At 55.5% G+C, this 22,706-nt stretch overlaps 1 protein-coding gene across 7 annotated transcripts in view; it reads left to right on the top strand.

Moving 5' to 3' along the window:
• Positions 1 to 22,706, top strand: part of PLXNA2 (plexin A2) — a 347,075-nt gene that overhangs the window by 302,759 nt on the left and 21,610 nt on the right. For 6 of the 7 annotated variants that reach the window (XM_075443255.1, XM_075443256.1, XM_075443254.1 and 3 more), the window contains exons 13-22: positions 239 to 390; positions 3,897 to 4,014; positions 7,600 to 7,736; positions 10,360 to 10,527; positions 11,868 to 11,961; positions 13,761 to 14,000; positions 14,172 to 14,315; positions 15,470 to 15,704; positions 17,191 to 17,333; positions 18,933 to 19,201. In XM_075443255.1, coding sequence (XP_075299370.1) covers positions 239 to 390; positions 3,897 to 4,014; positions 7,600 to 7,736; positions 10,360 to 10,527; positions 11,868 to 11,961; positions 13,761 to 14,000; positions 14,172 to 14,315; positions 15,470 to 15,704; positions 17,191 to 17,333; positions 18,933 to 19,201 — 1,700 coding nt within the window. Of the gene's footprint in view, positions 1 to 238; positions 1,516 to 3,896; positions 4,015 to 7,599; positions 7,737 to 10,359; positions 10,528 to 11,867; positions 11,962 to 13,760; positions 14,001 to 14,171; positions 14,316 to 15,469; positions 15,705 to 17,190; positions 17,334 to 18,932; positions 19,202 to 22,706 lie in introns of those variants that run through there. The other variant, XM_075443257.1, reaches the window with a different exon arrangement.

Raw genomic sequence — 22,706 nt, 5'->3', positions numbered from 1 at the left:
CATGATTTCAGCTTCCTTGGGCTTCCCCAAGACATCCAGAGGGGCCATGAGAAGGGAGTGCTGGCCTGGGTTTGGCAGCTGGAGCAGGTGGAGGTTGTAGCACTTGTCCTCCCTGGGCAGCCTGCAAAGCAGAAGTTCCTTCCCAAGCTAGACATGGGGTTGGAGCAGCGTGGGTGCTGGGGGGGACACCAGCTCAACTTTCCTCCCACAGCTTGACCTGTGTTTTGTTTCCCTCTAGATCCTGACAGTGTCAGGCCCCCCAGAAGGAGGGACGAGGGTGACCATCCGTGGCGTGAACCTGGGCCTGGATTTCTCCGAGATCGCCCACGGGGTGCAGGTTGCCGGGGTGCAGTGCACGCCCCTGCCCGAGCAGTATGTCATCGCAGAACAGTGAGTGGCCTCGGGACCTCACCCGTCCCCTCCGCGGGTCCCCAGGGCTGGCCAGCCTGCGCACAGCCTCCTCCCCGACCTCCAGCACAGGAGGCCAAGAACTCATCCAGACCCTGGGCACCATCTCTCCACCCTTCCCAGCCCTGCAGGAAGGGGTCTGGAGGTGGATGGTGCCTGGACCAGGGCGTGCAGCCCTACACTAGAAAGGGATGAGGTGCTTGGATGCTCTCTCGGGGGGTTAAGCAGCCCTTAAGGTTTTCATTAAGTGTTGTGTTCCCTTCCACGCCGCAGTTCCTGCTTTGCTAAGCAACTTTTCTGATGAGCACCTTGCTATTGACGCTGAGGCTCTCTGCCCCCTCCGCTCCCCATCGCACTTGAAATTCAGCCGGCGCTGCTGGCTGCACGCAGCCATTTGTTAGGCGGGCGAGGCGGTGACAGCCGCTTAATCCGAATGGGCCTCCTCTGGAGTCAATTCATTCATTTCACTAAGAAAAATGTCAACCGAAAATTAGAAAATAGGCATGTAACGGAGGATGGGTGAATAAAAGTCCCAAAGTGACACGTGCTCCTTGCTGTTGCTGTTTCGGGAGGGGTTGTTCTGGTACAGGAGTCAGGACAGGAGAGGAGCGATATGTGACGTCTGCCCTTGGGTTGTCTCATCCCACCTGCTGGGGACCAGACATGGTGTCGTGGGTGGCAGGGCCGTGGCTGCTCGCGGCGAGTGTGGGGGAGCCCGGGGCCCATCAGTGGTCCCAGCGGCACAGACCTGCCCCAGCTCCAGGAGCAGCTGCGAGCGGTTGTCCTCTGGTGGTGAAATGCACTTGGTGGGTCCCAGTCCCACCACCAGCGTGGTGGAAGGACCTGTCACTAGCACGTCTTGCCATGGGTTTGCTTTTTGCTCGCTCCTTGTCTTTGTTTCCGCACCTGTGAGACAGAAATGCCATTAATCTCCCCTTCCGAAGAGCGAGGGCGTCTGCGGGAGATGGGTCTCTCGCCCGGTGACGGGATGAAGGGTGCTGTGGGCGTGCGAGGCATCGCTGGCGTTCCTGCAGGAACGGCTCCGAGCGCCGCACCGATCGCGCTGTCGCTGCGAGCGGTTGGGGCTGGTCTGCTGAGCAGCATTTTGTTTTATTTTATTTTTCAGATACAGGATGGTAGATTATAAAATTACCCTCCTTTGATGCTATGAAACCCTGATTTTATAATCATGACTAATTACAGCTCTTGAGCTTTCAAAGTTTGTTAACATCATTAAAACATTTACCCTGGGCAGATAACAGCAAGCGTTAGCATGAGAGCTGCCTTTTAAAGATGAATACGGATAAAAGGACCCTCTTAAGGGTTCTGTGGGCAGACTGAATTCCAAGACTGTAATGACTCACCATATGCTCCAGCCACGCAATCTATCAGCCAGCAATTAGGTTAATGTTGGTGAAAGGGCCACTTAGCCCAGCAATCGGCACCCTACAGCTCTGCCGAATGCATCATTTTGTAACGAGGTACCTGCTGGGGATTTGGCTTTTATCGGGATTTGGGATCAGGTGTACCAGGTCGCTTGTGCCCCTGTCCCGCGCCTGTGCTGCCTGGTACTGTGTGGCAGCAGCTGCTTTGCTGGCAAGGAGTGGAGTATTTGGTGTTTTCCCCCTGTACGTAGCATTTGGTGTGTCCTTGCTTCTTGGGGGAGAAAGCCTCCGCTCTCCTCTCCCACCCGCAGGCTCTCAGGATCCCTTCACCTGGCAGGAGCGGAGGTGACAGCTCCCAGCTGCCGGCCTCCACCCCAGCCCACAGCCCCGAAACCCTGCCTGCTTGCCCGTTTTGATGTGCAGTAAGAAGGACTTGCACATTAGAGCTCTTGGCTAGCATACATGTGTTTCGTTAGGGCTCCTGGCATCACCTGTGCATGTTGTCTGCAGGTTCTTTTTTCCTTTAGTCTTTTACTTTATTGGTAGTGAATTTAATGCAGTTGAAGGCAGTGGAAATGCTGCCTTCAGTGGCATTAAATTCACTACAAATAAACTAAAAAAAAAAAAAAAGAAGTGGAAACGCTGCCTTCACAAAGTGGAGCCGTCTGCACGTGATCAGCAGAAGAGCGAGCGTTTCGCTGCCGCTCGGCCTCACGGGGACAAGGACGCTCTGGCTCTTGTTCTGGTCTCGCTCTCGGGGGCCAAACACCGACCGGCAGCTCCCCACCGCGTTTCTGGACCCCGCTGCCCGGAGGCAGGTTCCTGCTGTCCCGGGGCTTGCAGTGCCTGGCGGGGTGCTTTGGAAACCTCGTCTTTCCAGCGCTGCGCTGGGAGCAAGCAGCATCCATCCCCTTTCGGTGCACAGCGGGAGAGCCCTGCCGGCTGCCCTCCCTGTGAGATCCTCCCTCGGAGCTGCTGGTGGGACGGGCGTTCGCTGGGGCTCGTCTCCAGTAGGCAGCATGCCTTCCCAGTGCCCTGGGGTTCGTGGGTTGTCCACCTGTGGGGAGTGTGAGGAGGGCTGCAAGGATGGTGAGGGGACTGGAGCATCTCTCCTGCGAGGAGAGGTTGAGGGAACTGGGCTTGTTCAGCCTGGAGAAGAGAAGGCTGAGAGGGGACCTTAGAAATGCCTCTAAATATCTGCAGGGTGGGGGTCAGGAGGATGGGGCCAGGCTCTGTTCAGTGGTGCCCAGTGACAGGACAAGGGGCAACGGGCACAAACTGAAGCAGAGGAAGCTCCAGCTGAACCCGAGGAAGAACTTCTTCCCTCTGAGGGTGACGGAGCCCTGGCCCAGGCTGCCCAGGGAGGCTGTGGAGTCTCCTTCTCTGGAGATATTCAAGACCCGCCTGGCCGCGGTGCTGTGCAGCCTGCTCTGGGTGACCCTGCTTGGGCAGGGGGTTGGACTGGGTGACCCACAGAGGGCCCTGCCAACCCCGACCATTCTGTGATTCTCCATCTTCCAGCCTGGCCCACTGCCGTTAGCCCCAGCAGCTCTCCCTGTCCGTGCAGCTTTCCCTGCCTCGGGACGCACTCGTGGCGCTGAGCTGGGCACGAGCTCGGTGCCTTTCGGTGCTGCTGACTCCCTTTACCAGCGTCGGCATGTTCAGCGTCAGCCAGCCCGGTCTCCCCTGCAAAGGCTGCTCGCCATGGCTGTCTCTATCATCCCCGAGCAGGTTTCTCCGTTTTTGATTAACTGGGAGACTGCAGTGTGAGCTGTTCCCTTAATGAACTCATCTGTTACTCTAAGGACTTCGCACTCGCTTTGCTACTGGGTAATATATTGCCATTAGTGCTCTGCTTTGCTCTGGAGTTTACAGCTTGTAATAATTATGTCTAATTTTGATTTTTTTTCTTTAAATTACTACATGGGGTAAAAATAGACTCAGTAATTAACTTCTTCCAAAGAGGCAGATATCAAAGTTAAAGAGGGGGGAGAGAAGAAAAAAAAAAAAAGGAGAAGAAAAGAAAGCCAGGCTTGCTGGGAGCTGCGCAGGGCACTGTTGGCACCTCCTGCCAAAGCCTCACCGCGGCGTTTCTGCTTCCAGGATCGTCTGTGAAATGGGGCAGGCGCTGCCAGGGATCAGCTCCGGCCCGGTGCTCCTGTGCATCGGCGAGTGCAAGCCGGAGTTCACGGCCAAGTCGGCGCAGCAGTACGTGTTCGTGGTGAGTGTCCGGCCGAGGCGGGGGAGCGGGGCAGCACGCGTGCCCCCGGAGCAGCCGTGCTCTGCGAGTGCGCGTGTTGGACGGGTGGGTTCAACGCCAGAAGGCAATCCCAAATTTGCCATCGTTTTCTGATGCTTTCCCCATGGCATAGCACAATTTGTTGGTGGCCCACTCAGCGAGCCAAGTTTTCAGGACCTAGAGCTTGCACAGGCCCGCAGAATAAACAGGATTGAGGTGGGAGCCTAAACCCAGGGTTCCCACAGCATTTGGTTTCAGCTTTGCACCTTCCAAAACAGCCACAGCCTTCTCTAAATTGCTGGGCTCGCTTACTCCTTGCAGAGTGCATTGCAGGAGCCTTACACGAAGCGTAACTTTGTTCTGCACCTGAGGAACTGTCGAGGAATTGGAGTCGGCGCTCAGACTTTTCCTCTGTAATGAAGGGACGTTGTTACTTTGGTGTTAGTTAATGGGCTGAATCTAGGGCGCTGCTTCCTGCTGGTTTTGAAGATGTTTCTATATATACATGTGTGGTACGTACATGTGTAGTACATACAGGCATAGTACATGTGTAGTACGTACATGTGTAGTACATATGGGCACCAACAGGCCCGTTTGCATGAACACAGAAACACACAGCAGGAGAGCAAGCACCAGAGCCCGTCCTTCTGCAGCTCAGCTACTGAGGTCCTGCAAGAACCTTACTCAGCTGCCTGTGAAACCTAAACACATCTGTTGGGTTCTGTGTCTGTAGATTGAATCTTTTCCCTGTGATGCCCTTTGGGATGTAAAGGTAATTCATCCAAATATTCAGGGATTTTTTTTTTTTCCTGTCCAGGGATGCTGGTTCAGTGTAGGCTTTCTCTGTGCTGCTCTTTGGGTCGGTGGGCTTCCGTTGGTGGGGTGGGTCGTTTCTTGCTGTTGTTTAATTAGCAGCCTTTTGATTCGTAAGCTTCAAAGCCACAGCTGGGGTTTCTCATATCTCCAGTTTTGCCTAAACAGGGCCCTTCACCCAGCCACGTGGATTTTGTGCTGAGTGGGATCTGTGTGCAGGGAAACGCCAGCACTCGCCAATTGTCCACAATTTGTAAACTAACGGAGAGGTAAATCAGGCTAGCCCTTGCCACCCTGGCACCGTGGTAAGCGACGCCCTCTCTGGGATTTCGTTTATTCAACAGCCTAGCAGGGGTGCAAAATATCACCACGTTTCGCTCAGCTATGCCCGAAACCGCTGTGATCCTCACAGGGCCCTGCCAGCACGGTCCCCAGATTTGTCGTTGCTGGAAGGCAGGCTCCCGTGCGACACAGGAGGAAGCTCTCTTGCTTTGTGCCGAATGATAACCGGCAGCCAGCGGGAGGTAATTGCGGGGATGAATCTTGGAGCAGTACCTGGCAGCAGCCCGGTGAGCGGATGCCCAGCGTTGTCATCCTTTGTGTTGTGGCTCCTGATTTCCAGCACTTACCCCGATTTCATCGTTCCTTTTGCTCCGGCATCTAAAACTTCTAGCACATCATTTCCTTTTGTTAGTTGGCCTCTATTTTTCTCTTTAGCACCGCCACAAATTCCGTTACAGCTGGTTTATGCTGTTAAAGTCAGTGGTAAAATTGATTGGTACCTTAAAGCAGAGCTCTGCTCTGACCCTGAGAGGGTTCATGCCTTGGTGAGCTCATCTGGTGCCTGACACTGCGCAGGAGCGATGCTGTCACCTTAATTACACCCCATTTATCTGGGGAGGTGGAACCTTGGAGCTGCTTTGGAGCTCTAAATCTGTCATAACTATCAGCAGATCGTGAGCTGAAGATGGAAAACTCTTGCTCAGCTTTCAGGCCCTCACCTGATGCTGGCCTCACCCCAGCATTGGGAGTTTTTGCAGGTCCCTTGGATGGGCCCTCAGCTCTCCTGGCTTCTCCTTGCTTGCGAGAACGACTGCTCGGGGTTACAGCCCGAGTTTCTATTTTTGGCAGCGCTTTGAGTTTCCGAGGATGGCGATGCTTAGCCAAGGTGATGCTCGCACCAGAGACGTCAGATGCTTGTAGCCAGGAGGTGCTTATAACTGATTCTGAATGCAGAGGAGGGCTGTGCTGTCCAGTACGCGTGCAGCTCTGTCACTGGTGTGCGAATGGGAGCGGCTGGGCCTCGTGGACGTGTTAAACAACCGCTCGTGTCTGGGCCCAGGCTCCCCCCAGCAGCTGGCCCAGGGATGGGGTGGGAGGAGGGAGGTGGGTGGCTGGTGGGGGGCTCTCGCTGTCCGCAGGGGTCACAGCGTCGCAGCTTGTTCCCAGTTCACCCTGGGAACAGGCGCCAGGGCTGGGCTGGAGGCTGAAGGAGGTTTTGGATGGCCACTCACCCGTTGACCATCCTTTGGAGGTGTTCTGCATTTTGGAATCACTCCTCTTGGTTGTATGGAGTGCTCCCAAGCCTGCCTCGTGTGAACACTGCTGTTGCCATCCGTATCGTCTAGCGCTGCCGTTAGCTGGGGTAATCACAGAATATCCTGAGCTGGAAGGGCCCCACAAGGATCATCGAGTCCAGCTCCCGACCCCAGCTAGGACAAGAGCTGTGAGCTGACCATGAGCAGCTGAAGGACGAATCTTTCCCTCCTGTAACATTATTCCATAATCACCCACAGCAGGGTGGACTGCGTGTTTTCCTCTGGTCTGTTCAGGAGTCGGAGAGTCTTTTGGTCTGAGCTGCTTTGGCAAATGCTGTGGCACCCAGAAAACACATGTTGCATTGTGAAAACAGTAGAGGAACGAGGACAAACTCACGGAGCTGCCAAGCAGGTGGTACCAGGGGAGCGGAGCTGGGAGCCTGCCAGCCTGCGCAGATGAGAGCCATAAAGAGGGGAATGCGAAAGCATTAGTCGAACAATTTGGTAATAGCCACTGATTGAAAACAAATAAAAAGGTACCTGCTTTCTGCAAATTCTATTAAGGGGGATAAACAGCTATCATGGTGCAAGGCAGGATAAAGACATGGCATTGCTGCAGTGGTATCACCAATAAAATGTGGAGTGGCATCTAAGCTCACCCACCAAGGACGTCTGTCCATCAGCAATGGGAAACAGGCTCTGCCCCCACAGTGCTGTCACTGGTGGCTCGTATTGAACTGGAGCTGATGGTGCTGCCTTTTGCGAAAGTTGTGCAGCGTTTCCTATTGCCAGACCCTGGTGGGGATTTTTGATGCTCTGCCACATTGGCAAGCTTTAAACATTTGGGTTCAAATTCCCTTTGCGACAGTCTGCTTGGCTTGGGATATATTTCAGATTCAAAACTGTGGTGCAAATGGCTTACCTTTGTTTAAGAGCAAAGTCAAAGGTAAATATGTGCTTTAGCCAAGGCTAAATTTGGAATAATTTTGTTGAGGCACATCTCTTTCGGTTTTGAAAATTTAGCAGGAGATTTGTCAGATGTCCAGGACACATCCCCGTTTTGCTTTTTCATTTCAAAAAGGGTATCCCCGCTTAGCCAAAGGTGAGAAGATGCTCGGCGGACGGTGCTTCTCCGGCACGGCCCCTGCGCGGCCGCTGGCTGACGGCTCCCGTCGCAGCAGGCGGGAGCGCTGAGTTTGTCCTTGTCTTTCTCCAGACGCCGGCGGTGAGCTTTCTGCATCCCAGCCGCGGCCCGGAGTCGGGAGGGACCATGGTGACCATCTCCGGGCACTACCTGGGAGCCGGCAGCCGCGTATCGGTGCTCCTGGGAAACCAGACCTGCGAATTCTACGGGTAAGGGGCCGAGCCGGGCCAGCGCAGGCTCCTGCGCCCTGCACCGCATCAGCTGCAGGCAGCACTGCAAACGTGAGATGTGCAAAAGTCAGCCGTGTCTGCCCCCAGCCCAGCAGATCTGAAGAAAACGTAACGTTTATAAGATCCAGTTTCTCTTTTCAGATGAACAGCTTGCGTACTTTTATTGCAGCCACTGCTGCAGGTACCTCAGCCTCCTAGAAGTGGGCTGAGCAAGGGGTGGGCTTCTGTGGGGCAGAGCAAAGCGGGGATCTGCATGCGCCTTCTGCTGAGAAACGCGCACAGCCATCAGTCTCCTCCGGGAATTCTATGGCAAATTTGCTTTTTACCCAGCAGTGTAAACACAGAGTTGACATTTGCAGGGTTTAATGGGTTTTCTCGGGGCTCAGTTAGAAAGAGATACATGCAGCGTACATCTGTGTGCCTCACGTACACATCCATGCCCCGTACCAGACGTGCCCGGGTGCCCCGAAGCAGCTGGCAGATGCATCTCATGGCGTGGGCGCAGCCTGGGCGGGAGCCTGAGCGCAGCGGAGTGATGCGCAGAGGGGTTCTGCCTGGCAGATCCTCGCTCAGGCTTCCCGGGAGGCCCCGAGGACGTTTCTGGGAATGTAAAGACGCCCGGAGGTGTGGGAGACTGCGGGGTTCTCTGACGCACAGCTGTGGGTGTTCAGGCGTGGGAGCGCGTTGGGGTATGAGCAGTGCTTGTTCTAGGCGTGTCCTAGAGCGGTGCTGCAGGAGGTCTGGACGTGCCGAGGTCTGCAGTGCAGGTGCACTCTGCGGGTGCTAAGCATTGTAACTGATCCATCGACATTTCTTCCCGTGTCCAAAGCAAAGATGCCAGACCGCATCCTCGGATGCACACGGGTAACGGCGTTACCACCAGCAGCAGCCTGGGAGCAGAATCGGCCCTGGCACATAATCCCTTCAATATATGGCTTTATTCAGGCAACCTGCAGATACTGACCTGCAAAACCTGGAAGAGTTTGGAGTCCTCTCTGTGTTCCGATTGCAGCAGGCAAGCAGAAACTTCTCAGAGCAAGCGGCAGCACATGGATGGCACCGTCCTTCATGTGGGCTCACGCTGCGTGCTGTGTTTGGCTTGGACTGTTTTGAGGCGACCAACTTCAATTGTTCTCGAGGGTGTGGGGGAGCCTGATTAGATGAAGCAGTTTCTAATGAGATTCGCTCTAATTACAGCTTCCCCTATTCTCCCCTCTCTGATCGGAGGCGTGGGTAGATTCACCATGACGACATAATAACAGCGCAGAAAGCTAATTAACTGATCACGGGGAGCGGAGAGCAGCGCTGCCGGCAGCGCCGTGTCACTCTGGGTCTGGCTAGGTGTGTCATTGCATCAACAGAAGCAGTGAAGTCCCGTTGGTTTCGGGTATTTTAGGAGGTTGTTTCTGTTCCCTTGGCTGTGGTGGACAGGCGTGCCAAGGTGTGGGCTGGGAGCATCATGGTGCCCGCTGTTCGATACCCCCTGAGATGCCCAGCGCTGCGGGGTGTGCCACGCTCCTTCGGGAGCGCGGGGAGTGTGTAAAGGCCCTGAAAGGCGGTGACACAGCATCCCCTTGCCAGGTACGGGCGCGGGAGCTGTGCTGGAAGCAGAGCAGGGGCACGGCTGCGCTCGGTGGCTGAGGAGGGTGAGGATGGTGAAGAGTAGACAGTCAAGATTGCCAGTTTGTGACTTAAGTGCTGATCTGCCAGCGAGGTGCTGGAGACCTGCCTGCTCTCTCCTGTCTGAGAAGCCAAAACTAAAAGAGCCACGGAAACAGCACGGCCTTTTTGGCGAGCCTGGGGCTGCCCTGGCCAGCAGAGCGGCCCATAGGTGCCCGTGCTGAGGTATCAGCCTTCAGGGACGTCACTCAGCGCTGTGTGCAGGATCGGCGTCCAGGCTCGCCGCAGAGCTGTGCGGTTCCTCGCGGCTCTGTCCCAGCAGCGGGAGCGGCGACACTTGGATCTGATTCCACTTCTCCACCCACCCACCGGTGCCTTTGTGCTTGGGCAGCGCCTCGCTACCCTGCCGCCCGACCTGCTCCGGGGCTGCGGCGGAGGCAGATGGGCCGTTGTGTCCGGGCAGGCAGCGCCGAGGCCGAGGTCAGCCCTGCTCTGACGGGCAGACAAAGCCGGGCGACAGCGGCGGCGGTGGCATCGCCCTTCCCAGGCGGGGGCTTTGCGGGCTCCATTATGCTGCTCACAAGGGTGTGTGGTGGGGTGGGGAGGGGAAGAATTTGGCTTTTGAGTGAGCTTATGCATCCCTTTTAAAAAGCAGCCATCTGTTTTCACACGCCCAGCAGAAGGCAGCGGGTTCACAGAGGGATGCGGGAGGCTGCAGTCTGGCACAAAGAGTAATTTCGGGGAGCCTGTGCTCCGCTTTCGGTGGGCAGGCAGAGTGCCCTCCTGCGCAGAGCTCCGTTCCCTCCCTCCCGTGCCGGTGAAGCCCCCCTGCCTGTCCCAGGAGCTCGTCCCCTTCGCAGTGTCCGAGCCTGGGGCTGGCGGCTGGCTCAGCCTTTTGGTGAGCTGCCCCACTGCAGCTGCAGGGCGAAGGGTCGGGTGAAGGACCGGCCGTTAATGCTTCCCCGGCTTCTCTCTCGCACAGGCGATCCATGAACGAGATCGTCTGCGTGTCGGCCCCGTCAGCCCACGGCCTGGGCACTGTGCACGTCTCCGTCAGCGTCGACCGGGCTCAGCTGGAGCAGACCTTGCTGTTCGAGTACATCGACGATCCGAAGGTGCAGCACATCGAACCCGAGTGGAGCATCGCCAGGTAACGCAAGGCCCTGACAGCAGCTCCTCGGCAGCGGGAGAGAAGCCAGCTCGCCTGGCTGGGTCTTCTCTCTCAGCACACGCTCTGTGAGGGCGAAAGAGGGTCTGTCTGGAAATGCACATCCCACCCAGCGTCCTGGATTTGTCAGGGCTGGGCATCCGTGGTGTTTGCATTTATCAAAAATGGGGTCCAGAGTTACTAAGGCAGTTGTGATTACCAGGGCAGCTACAACAGTAGCAGCCTGCACCGGGGTTCTGGGAGCACAAACAAAGTCCCAAGGTCACTTCCATCTGCTGAAGAAGTGCACAGTTGCTCATGAGAGGTTCCTTCTTGTGGTCCTGGAATGAAACAAACCCAGCAACCCCCAAGAAAGGAAATAGCTGATGCTAATCAAAATGTACTGTTTTTCCCAGATTCACTGCTAGGAATGGGGCGGCCGGCGCTGTCACATCACCGTGACGTCGTCGCTGCTAGAATCCCTGGGCCGTACTCATCCCCTGGTGTAACTTTAATGGTTGGGCTCACAAGGGCTGTAAGACAGCTATTCATTTCAAATTCCAATTATTTTTTAAAATTGCCTTTGAAAGAAGTAAGCGTCTCACAGCAGGCTCTTGCTTTGAGTCCAAAATGAAGATCGTGCCTGGTGCTGGGTTGGATGGGTTTGCTGGGCTGCTGGGGACTGCGGGCAGAGGTGGTCCAAGGGGGACAGCTGGGCTCTGCTGCGGAGGGGCTGGAGCCTGGGGTGAATCTGGGCTGCGCTGCTCCACTTAACGCATGGAAAAAGCAGCCAGGAGTGAAGGACTTGCTGAGGGGCGCTGGCTGCCGGAGGGTGGGGGTGCTCCAGCCCGCGGGTTGGGTCCTCCCCGGCCCCGAAGGCACCGGCTGCTCCTCAGCCCTCCCCGGCTCCGTGTGACAACTTGCTGCGTCTGCAGGCCAGATGCAAGTGCGTGTCAGTTCCTTCACTGCACGTACCATTTGTCGTGTTCCTTAAAAACATCGCTATGTAAATCATTAAACACTGTGACTAATTTATTGTCTTACGTATTTAGTCTCAGCTCAGTTGGTTTCTTTGGTCCCATTCCTCATCCTGCTGCCTTGCAGTGCTGTTGGGTGGGAGAGGGTGCAGCTGAGAGTAGAGAACCCAGCTGACGTGTGAGCCACGGCTCCCCAGCAGCTCAGCGAGTGGGTATTAATCCACGCTGTCGCCTGGTGCTTGAAGTGTCTGCAGAAAACATCTTTCTGAGGTCAACAAGCATCCTTATTGTCAAGCACAGTCCCTCGGCGCAGCCCCAGCCCCTCCTGCCCGATGCACTAATCCGGTGTCCCCTGGTTCTCCGCAGCGGGTACACGCCTCTGACCGTCACCGGCTCCAACCTGGACGTGATCCAGGAGCCGAGGATCCGCGTCAAGTACAACGGCAAGGAGTTTGTCAACGTAAGTAGCCGCTGTCGGCGCGCTGTGCCTGGGAGCATCCCACCCGGATGCACGCGTACGGTTACTGGTACCAGTGCTCTCTGCGTGGTGAGACTTGCCGTGGCAAAAGCCGCTCTGGGGCTGTTTCCCTAGACTTACCCAGACAGTTAGCAGCAAAACCCGGGGACCCTGGAAAGAGGGGTGCCAGCACACACAAATGGGAGATTACTTCCTCAGCAACACATTGACTGCCAATGAGTTTTCAAAGCATTTTGGGTCATCTGCATCACGTCAAATTCTGTCTTGGGTCAGATAAACTTGTTTCACTCCTGAAATTCCCCCTTTTGCCAGAGCCCCCGAGCCCCGAGAGCTCTCCTCTCCCCAGCATCCTTCTCTTCCCTGTACCTGGCTCAGCTCGACGGGCACGTTGTGATGGGAAGTCCACGCGTAGCTGTCCCCAGCATCCCCGGCTGCTCCGTGCTTCCCTTTTTGGTCCTGCTCTTTCTGTAAAAGCCCAGAGCTAGGCACCGAGACCTGCCAGCTGTGAGGCTGCTATCTTTAACTAGTCTCTCCCTAGCTCCCTGCTATAAATAAACCTCCTGTTGCCGCAGCTCGGGGCCCGGCAAGCCTGTCCCAGCCTGGGGAGGGAAGGGGAGCGGGGAACGGCTTCTGAACAAGAAGCTTTCAGGCCGCTTTTGCAGCCTGATCGCTGCGGGAAGGCAAGGGGCTGCCTCCCTGCGCCCTCCTCACCGTGTGAAGCGTGCTGGGCTTGGGCCTCCGGGTGTGTTGGTGGAGCTGGGTGTGATTTTTGTGCTCCTTCCCCTCCTCCCCCCTATTGCTCTGGTGTTCCTGAAGCAAGGAGTTGGTAGCAGAATTTGGGGTTGATCTGGAACGTCACCTCTTTCCCCTCTCTGTGTTTTCTCAGTCCAAGAGTGAGGAAATGAAATGAATCCTCAGCTAAACGGGAACCAAGCGGTGTTCTTGTATGCTGCAAGTAAGGATTGTACCTCCAGGGCTCGCAGAAATTGTTTTGACCAGTAAAACTGAAAAATACTGTTTCTGTGCAGTGATCTTTCTGACTGAATCTGTATTATCCTGGAAAGGGCAAAGCACTTAGCAGTCTTTTCTGATTCCTTTTTCCCTTCCCCTCTGAAGACCTTTTTTTGTCTGAGCTCTGTTTAAAAAGACGACATCTAATTTTGTTAGCAGTTGCAGTTATAGCGCTACAAAAATAATTCAGAAGACACAAAATTGTGTGAAATTAAATCTTCCACTGATGGAGGGAGGCCGAACAGTTGGGCTGTTGCTGCTTTGTAAGGCAAGAGCCTCATAAATCAGCCGGCTCCGGGCTTGCGGGGCTGGCGGAGCTGCGGAGGTGACCTTCGGGCTGCCTCCAGCCCACGAGGGTCAGATGATCGTTCCTCTCCCTCGCTGGCGTTCAGGAGTTGCCTCTGGTCACGGATTTGTAGCAGGGACCAGGTATTCGCTGTGGGTCCATTTCAAAGCTGGTGTTGCAACTGGAAAGAAAAGGAAAAATAAAGAAAAAGGGCTAAATGGTCTGCTGTGGGAGCTGCTAGCTCCTTGGAAACTCTGCTCATGTTGGAGCTCGCTCTGTCTCCACGCCAGTGCCTTCGCACTGGCCAGAGGGAAGCAAATTCCCCCCAAACTACGGCTGCAGTGCATCAAACCTGCGTTATGTATTTCCAGCTAAACATGCATCCGCGGGGCTTTTCAGGGAGTATTTAAGGGATCAGAACCTCACTGTGCAGGTCGGGGTGAAGCTTCCCCAGCCGTCGGTCAAAGCGTTGCCTTCCCCGCAGGTCTGCAAGGTGGTGAACGCCACGGCGCTGGCCTGCCTCGCCCCCCCCCTCACCCCCGAGTACCGGCCCGGCCTGGACGCCGTCGAGCGGCCGGACGAGTTTGGCTTCATCTTCAACAACGTCCAGAACCTGCTGGTCTACAACGACACCAAGTTCATCTACTACCCCAACCCGACGTTTGAACTCCTGAGCCCGACCGGGGTGCTGGAGCAGAAGCCGGGCTCGCCCATCATCCTGAAGGTAAGCAGACCTTACCCGGTGGGAAGAGGCAAAGAATCCCAGAGAGAGGAGTTTTGTACCTCCTTTGGAGAGCGCTAGATGCAATCCCACCGTTTGCACAAGCTGGGAACGGGAGGAAAACCAGAGAAATGCGTTGCATCTTTGTACAGTGTTTTCTCCCCTTGTCCCCAGGGCAGAAACCTGTGCCCACCCGCGCCGGGGGGAGCGAAGCTCAACTACACCGTGCTGATCGGGGAAACACCCTGCGCCGTCACCGTCTCCGAGACCCAGCTGCTGTGCGAGCCACCAAATCTCACCGGGCAGCACAAAGTGATGGTGAGCGACCAAACGCTGCTGTCGCCATCGCTGCCCTCCCTCCATCCTTTCTGCCCCTCTGCCGTCTCCCTGACTCGCTCAGATGTCGGGTGCAATTTCTTGTCCAAGGATTGGTAGGATTTTAGATCTTTACAGCTGTCTAATTGGAAGCTTAACATATTAATGTAGATTAGCATGGACAAATTTCGTATTACCTGCTTGAAACTCCCCACTTACTATCAGAGCCTTCTGGAAGGAACAGATATTTCTGGCAGTGCCTTTGGCACCGGGTACCGTCCTTTCTCCGGTGCTGCTTGCCCTTCCTGCAGTGCCAGGGGAGAGCGCTGTCAGCGGGCTGCGTTCTCCCCCGGCGGGGATCTGATCAGTCCCTGTAGCCAGGCCTGATCTGCTGAGTGGATGGAAAGGTTTCACCCTTTCCCGAAGCAGAAGCAGCCAGGGACATCTGAACGCTGGGCTGGTTGGATCAACGGCCTCGTCCGGGGTGACAGTCGGTGTCTTCCTTTGCTTTGGTTTCGGGCACTGCTGCTGCCTCTGATCCAGTCGCAGACCGAGCACGCAGAGCCCAAGTGCCTGAGTGGAGCCCAATTGAGATTGTAATTGTGATTTATTTCCCTTCAAGTTCAGCATCCAGAACATGCTCAGATTATCACAGTGTGGTTCACAGAAGCACAGCCTGGCTGAGAGCTGCTTGCATCTGTGACCAGGGCACATCCAAGAAAAGCCTGTCCCAGCGTGAACCTCCAGTGTGTTTGCTCTGGAGTTCCCACGGGGCTTTCTCTTCCCTTCTCTGTTCTCCCTTTGCAGTCACTCTGGTTTCTTGTCAGTGAAATTACCACTGGGTTGCTAATGTCCACAGTTTACAAAAGGGAGTTGAAAGCCTATAAAATGAAAGTCAAATGGAGCCATCAGATAATAAGAACAGAGCCCAGATAGTGAAGGGCTGGCGCATTTATCATGACTTGAAGCCTCGCGGTGTTCACATGAGCTGCACCCTCTGTGTCTGAAGGCGATCAGAGTTGCCATAATCTTGGCTGAAACAGAGGCGTTTTGGTGCTGCTGTGGGGGTCTGTGTGCCCGGGCCAGGAGGGACGGGGCTTTGGGACAGGCTGACGGCCTTACCCGGAGCTGCCGGTTACCTCCCTTGTGCTTTGTAGGTGCGTGTCGGTGGCATCGTCTTCTCCCCTGGCTCGGTGAGCATCGTCTCAGACAGCCTCCTGACCCTGCCAGCCATCGTCAGCATCGCGGCCGGAGGCAGCCTGCTCCTCATCATCGTCATCATCGTTCTCATCGCCTACAAGCGCAAGTCCCGAGAGAACGACCTGACCCTCAAGAGGCTGCAGATGCAGATGGACAATCTGGAGTCCCGGGTGGCCCTGGAGTGCAAGGAGGGTCAGTACTGCCTGGGACCGCTGTGTGCTGCAGCCCCGTGCTCCCGTCCCCAGCTCTCCCCACCGGAGCCACCCCAGTCACCCCATTTTCGCAGCGAGGAGCGGGGTGCGCAGCCCCGGGAGGTTTGCACGCCTGCCCCGCAGCGACAAGCGTGTCAGCGGCAGGCACGGCGCCGCTGCCTGGCATGCGGAGAATAGGATTAGAGCTTGATCCTGCTTCAGCAACATGCCTGGGTCACGCTGCGAGGACGGTGCGAGCCCCAGGGTGCCCAGCACGATACACCCCCTTGTCTAATGGCCTTTTAGTAAAGGGCTTTTAAAAGAGCCCAGAGTGAGCTAGGGAGCAGAGGAGGTTCAGGCCGCCGAGAAGCTGTGGGTATCCCAAACGGAAGGCAGCAGAGCTGGAAAGCTGCTCCAGTCCCTCCTCCAGTCTGTAGGATGTGAACCCCCAGCAGTGAGCGTAGGTCTGAGGGAGAGGAAGAAGCTCCTCAAGCGTTTGCTTCTGGGCAGCCTCATGTGTTCTTTGGAGCAGCCAGAGCTGCCGCTCGCAGCCATCAGCGCAGAGGGGCCTGGGCCCTGGCAGCGAGGCGGCTGAGCCTGGCCGCTCCGCAGGGCAGCCGAGGCGGAGGTGGGCAGTCGTGCTGGAGGCTGGAGGGCTGAGACTAAAAGCGTGCTGGGGAGGGGTGCTGCTGTTGTTTCGTAAGGCCTGCTAGCTGGAAGGGAGCTTCATGAATCGGAATAAAATAAATAGCTGGAAATTTAATAGTGTGACGTCTGTGTATATAGAGTTGCACTGAATTTGTGCAGCTGATTTTAAAAGGACAGCCTTGAAAGCGCAGGACAAGAAAAAAAGAGATATATTCAGGAGAGACCACAGCATCAGCTTGGGCACAGCCAACCTGAGTGCAGAGCCCTTACTGACCCAGCATTTCGTACTTTGGAGAACAAACACAAGGGGACACATGCAGCTGTGTAACACGGTGATGCTGTGTCAGAAGAGGAAGAATAAATTCCTTCCTGACCCATGCAGCAGGCAGTTTCTGCTTGGATTTGATCTGCATCAGATTTTATTATTTTGGCAACTCTTGATAGAGGAGGAGGAGAAGAAGAAAGGAAAATATGGGAGGTACCAAGTTACAGAAATAGACCCGCATTTCTGTCTGCAGGCTTTAAAGGTGCATTAGGTGTGTATACACAGGTGTGAACTGCATACAAATTAATAAGCATCTTTTGTTCTCGGCTCCTGCTCTGTGCAGTGCGTGCTCTCTTGCTCTCAGCAGCTGAGACAGAGTCTCCAAGGGCGAGGGTCTGTCTGAGCTACGCGGCAAGGTCTCCTCCAGATCGGTGTTCCGAGCTGGCCCGTTTACGGCTGCTGCCGTGGCCACGAGGAGAGCAGGCAGCCAGCCCTCCCCAGAGCCTCTGCCCCGCAGCCACGGCTCCCGGACCTCACGTGGGTTTCTGTGTCTTGTTCTGTTCTCCCTGACCAGCATTTGCAGAGCTGCAGACGGACATCAATGAATTAACCAGCGACCTGGATCGCTCCGGCATCCCGTACCTCGACTATCGGACGTATGCCATGAGGGTCCTTTTCCCCGGCATCGAGGACCATCCTGTCCTGAGGGAGCTGGAGGTAAGGAGCAGGCTGTGCTCCGGCCCTTCGAAGCTTCCCTGAGCCATGAAACACTGAAGCATCTTTATGCCTTCCACAGCAAATCTTATTAGAGGCGCTGGGGTTAGCAGGATGAGCCCTGGGTTCATTTTCACTTACGAACCTGGTGTTTTATCTCCATCGCACAGTGTGGGATTCCTTTCGGTTTCTTCTCCCCGGTGTTGCTTTAGTTTTATTTTATGGGTTTTTTATATTGCTATAGGCCAGCAGCAAAGCACGCCAGATATGTTAAAGGTGTCCTTTTAAAGTCCTGAATCACCTTAGGGTGCAGGGGAAGGGTCCTGCCTGGAGCATCCTGCGGCTGCTGCTGTTCGTGGCGTGTCCACGGGAGGACAAGCGCCGTGCCCAGGCTGCCCGGGGCTGGGAGCAGGCCCCTTCGCCTCCTGGGTTTGCCACCAGTACGTGCAAATGGACGTGTGAGATTTTCACTCGGGAGAGAGGAAAATCAATAAGATCAGAGCACCCATGAGGTCGCCGTGCAGATGGGCCCCGCTCGCCCGTGGGAGCACCAACAAAACTGACGGTGCTTCAGGAAGGCTGACCTGCCCCGGAGCGTGGGGCTGCCCTCCTCGCGCCCGGGACGCCCAGACGTACCGGGCTCAGCGCTCCCTCTCGGAGACTGGCAACGCTCCCGTAAATCCTGGGAGTCCTGTTGCCTTCACACAGGCAGGGGTGGCCCAGATCCTCAGCCAGGGGTGTAAGAGGGAGAGGTCTTGGTTGCTTGTGCTCCACCAGCACCGCTGCTTTGCCAGGCAAGCGCTGAGCATTAAGGCACCAGGTCAGGTTGGTTTCCAGTGGCCACCAGCACTGAGCAGTGGCCGTGGTGTTGGTAAAACTCTCACAGGCTTTGAACCAGCCGCTCCCAGCCCATTCCCATGCCTGGAGTTTTCCAGTCCCACACGTTATGTTCACTGTTTAAATTGCCAAATAAGCTGATGCTCTAGCAAACAAATATGAATGCTTTTTATTTGTTTTACTCGTGAAAAGCAGAATTTCAGAAGTGATAAATGTGTTGCCAATTACACAGTTGCTTAATTATGTAACGTTAGTAAAACCAATACATAAGTCTCCAAGATCTTTGGTAAAGAGTTGCTTAATGTAGTTCATCATTTTCACTTGTAATGAATTACTTGAATCTGCAACTGGCTGAAAACCTCAATTAATTTTTTACACTTGTCTCGTAATAAAGCAAGAGTCTAAATTAGTATTTAATTTACTTACGGGAGTGTCACTTTTTGTGCAGAACAAGCAAATTGTGTGTCATTTATAGGGCCGTTAGCCTCCAGGCAGCAGCTTTATGGCACGCAGGGAGTGCAGCTCGGAGCAGCGATTAGGGCGAGCTGTGCTGACGTGCTGGGGGAGGACGGAGGGAGGGGTGCTGGTGCAGGACTGGCCAGAGACTGCGTTTGGGGCTGCTGAGGCCCTGAGAGACGGGGTGCTTGCCTGTGCACCCAGGGTCAAACCATTCAGCCCACCCATAGAGCTGAACGGGTGCAGGGCTCCCCTCGGTCCCTGGTCCTCCCACGCCTTGGCTGATGGCTGTGCTCTCCTCCACCACAGGTCCAAGGGAACGGGCAGCAGAGCGTGGAGAAGGCCTTGAAGCTCTTCGCTCAGCTGATCAACAACAAAGTCTTCCTGCTGACCTTCATCCGAACGCTGGAGCTGCAGCGCAGCTTCTCCATGCGCGATCGCGGCAACGTGGCCTCGCTCATCATGACGGGTCTGCAGGGCAAGCTGGAGTACGCCACCGACGTGCTGAAGCAGCTGCTCTCCGACCTCATCGAGAAGAACCTGGAGAACAAGAACCACCCCAAGCTGCTCCTGCGCAGGTAACGCAGGGGGACGGGGCTGCGGGCAGGTCAGTGCGGTCCAGGGGCTCTGAGGGACCGGGCTGCTGGCGTCGGGAGGAGAACGCTGCTCTCCATGGGGGACTTTGGATGACCCATCCCTTCACAGAATCACAGAATAGTAGGGGTTGGAAGGGACCTCTGTGGGTCATCTAGTCCAACCCTCCTGCCGAAGCAGGGTCACCTACAGCAAGCTGCACAGGACCTTGTCCCTTTCCTCATCTGTCTCCAGGACATGGGGTTAACTCCACTGTATGTCTTCACAGATGGCTGAACAGGGTCTTAAATTGGATCCAAGAGAGCTATTGCCTCTGATGCATCTCTCGCTTGTAATCTCCTACTTTGCCCCAGCAGCCCCCCTCCCCTGGCTTGGCTGAGAGCTGGTGATGATGCCAGCGTTGTCACCTCTGCCACCCAGCTGCCTGCTCCCAGCCCTGCCTGCACCCGCCTGCCCGAGCAGTTCAGGAGAGGGTTTAGCCCCCGCTGCTGGTCCTGTGCAGCAGCGTGGAGGGGAGGTGAACAGCACAAAATCTGGAGCTCCCATCACCTGCCGGTGGTACCAAGCCGTGCCCTGTGTGTCCGGACAGGGGAGAGGAGCCACCAGCTCAGGTGCAGCAGGGTCTGGGGGAGCAGAGATGCAGCTCTTCCCATCATCTCCCTGGACTCCAGGCTCTGACGAGCAGGAGCCTGCTTTCTTACATACCTGTGCAGTACTGAGGGCCCTGGCCTGTGTGTTGTCATGGTGAGTAAAGCATCGAAGACCTAGTGAAGAAGCGTACCTCTCGGGTGGGCCGTGCCGGGAGCTGCCCCTGGAGCCGTCAGGGAAGGGCAGGCTGCCCAGCAAGGCTTGGTTCCCCTCCTAATGGCAGCTTTTGTGACCTTCACCCTGGTGTCTGAGCTACCTCTCAGGTATTTATGGGCTTCATCCTCGCAGCATCCGTGTCTGCCTGGATGGAGCAGCAGCGGTTGTGTTTCACAGTGGGGGGAAGGAGCTGGAGAGTGAATTAAGCTCCTCGCCCAAGATCGTGTTGGGAAGTGGCAGAAAGAAAAAGGAGAAAAAGTGTGTATTGATGCAGGCCAGATCAGCAGCAACCACTAAAAGGCCACCCCTGTTCTCCGTGTCGTGAGCCACCTCCGTCCATGTCCCTTTGGGTCCTGGCTGTGCTGCAAAGCCCGGCCTCGGCCGGTGGCACGAACGTGGCTGCCCCGATGGCTGTGCCTGCAGCTCTGCTGGCATCGCGCTGGAGCCGGTGGATGGAGGAGAAGGGAGGATTTCACAGCTCTAGGAAAATTTCAGGGATTCCTCCAGCCATAATGAATATACTTGACAGGAAATTGCTTTAAAGCTGGCTGTGTTTGCGGAGGCAGTAACTCATCTCGGAAAAGGAAGCCGTCTTAATTTCCCCCGTGGTTTGACGAGTCGCTGGGAAAGCGTCTTCTGCCTCAGCCATCAATAATGACTTTTTGCAGTGCTCCAAAAAACACATGGCTGGTGATCAGAGCCGTGCCCGCTCCTCCCCGCAGCACCCACAAAGCGACGGAGCCGTGGGCAGTGCCAGCAGCGTCGCGGCTGGCTGTCCGGCACCAGGATTTAGCCATTTCACGGGAAACCTGACCTTGAATGTTGCCAGGGATGGGGCATCTACCACCTCTCTGGGCACCCTGTGCCAGTGTCTCACCATGCTCACTGTAAAACACTTCTTCCTTATATCTAGTCTGGATCTCACCTCTTTTAATTTAAAGCCATTCCCGCTTGTGCTATCACTGCAGGCCCTGTTAAACCCGTGGCTGGAGCCCTGTCCCAGCCCTGTGCCCTGCGGGCTCCCGGCTCGTGGTGGTGCCCGGAACAGCCCGGGCTGGAACGTCTTGCTCTGACTTAAAAAGGAATGATTAGACACAAAGTGGGATACTTTATTTTTTGAGCTCTTTGGTGGCAGCGGTTGATAGTTGGCACTCAGTTCTTTCTCTCTTTCTTCCTCGTTTTCCCCCCTCTCTCTCTTCCACAACCGCTCCTCATGGGAGACAGCAAAAAAGCTGCCATTAAATCACGTAGCTGCTCTGGTTCCTGGCACAGGGAGCAGCACACAGCAGTTCGGAGACCTAGATATAGCAGGGAAAATTAATAAAATACATATTTATTTTTTGGGTTCTCTCAGCTCTTTTTTGTTTAGTTTTGGTTTATTGCCGGTGCCTCAGCAGGTCGGAGGAGCAACCAAGGCGCTGCTGGCTGGCGTCAGGCTCCTTTGAAAGCCATCTCTGGATCGTGCTTTGCCCTCGTTATGTGGTCGATACGAGAAGGGTTTTCTCCAAGTCTAGGGCTTCTCCCCCGCCGTGTTGAGCTTCAGGAGCTTACTTTTGATTTTGAGAGGCAGATCTGTAGCAGCGTTTCCGATAGCAGCCCCGCGGCAGAGGCAGAGGGGCCGGGCTCCGTGGTGGCAGGCGCGTTGGAGGGATGGCTTCCTGACGCAGCCCTCCGGCCCCGATTCCGTTTCAGAGGCCGGGGAAGGCGTACGCAGCAGGCAGGGAGCCATCGGTGCTCCCGCGGCACCCGGCAGCGAGGAAGGTTATGAGCAGCCCCTTTCCCTGATGAGTAACGTAGTTGTTGGCCGTTCTCAGGGCTGATGCGCTGCAGATATCTCACAGCATCAGGCTGTGTCGAGATGAGAGCGAGAAGCGGTGCCTGAAGGTGAGAAGAAATGGGATTTGACAGAGATGCTCCGAGGTGTTTCTTTTTGCTGTTCCATTCAGCAGATCTTGTATTTCTGATAAAGAAGTCAAAGGGCACGGCTGGGCGCAGGAGTATCCGATACCCCTCTCCCACACGATGCGCCCCAACTTCTCTGTCGCTCCGTCTTCCCGTTATTTGTGCAGTGCCAGAGCAGGGTGCCAGCGTCAGGCTGTGAGCAGCCAGCAGGTACAGGGCACAGCGTTATTTCACTGGTAGGGCTAAACAGGAGGCTTGCCAATTCTTAATTTAATATTCTATTAAACAAAGTAGTTTATTAAATTAATATTCACTCTGAAGTCCTGAATGTCGCATTTTCTGAGTTTTTTCACCTGTTCTTTAGCTTGTGTCACTGACTCCATTTTCCCTGGCTCGGCAGTGTGCTAGTGCTGCTCCTCCTTAACTGGGTGACTGAAATATTTTAAACAGGAGAACACTGTGTGTGTCCATTTGTAGGATGATTTTTTTAGGCACTTAATCAATTCAGGCTTAAATTCTTTGGGGATCTGCAGGCATTTTCACAAATTCCTGGCAGATGCTGCGATCCGAAGGGATGATGGATAATGTGACCCCAGGTCCGTTTGCCGACTGGCGTCAGTTTTTTGTTTGCTGATATCTGTGGAGTCTCCTTCTCTGGAGATATTCCAGCCCCGCCTGGACGCAGTGCTGTGCAGCCTGCTCTGGGTGACGCTGCTTGGGCAGGGGGTTGGGCTGGGTGATCCCCAGGGGTCCCTTCCAACCCTGAACATTCTGTGATCTGTG

Source organism: Opisthocomus hoazin, chromosome 25, assembly GCF_030867145.1.
Source record: "Opisthocomus hoazin isolate bOpiHoa1 chromosome 25, bOpiHoa1.hap1, whole genome shotgun sequence".
Taxonomy (NCBI): Eukaryota; Metazoa; Chordata; class Aves; order Opisthocomiformes; family Opisthocomidae; genus Opisthocomus; species Opisthocomus hoazin.
The sequence above is the reverse complement of the archived record's forward strand: the minus strand, read 5'-3'. Positions and strand labels throughout refer to the sequence as shown.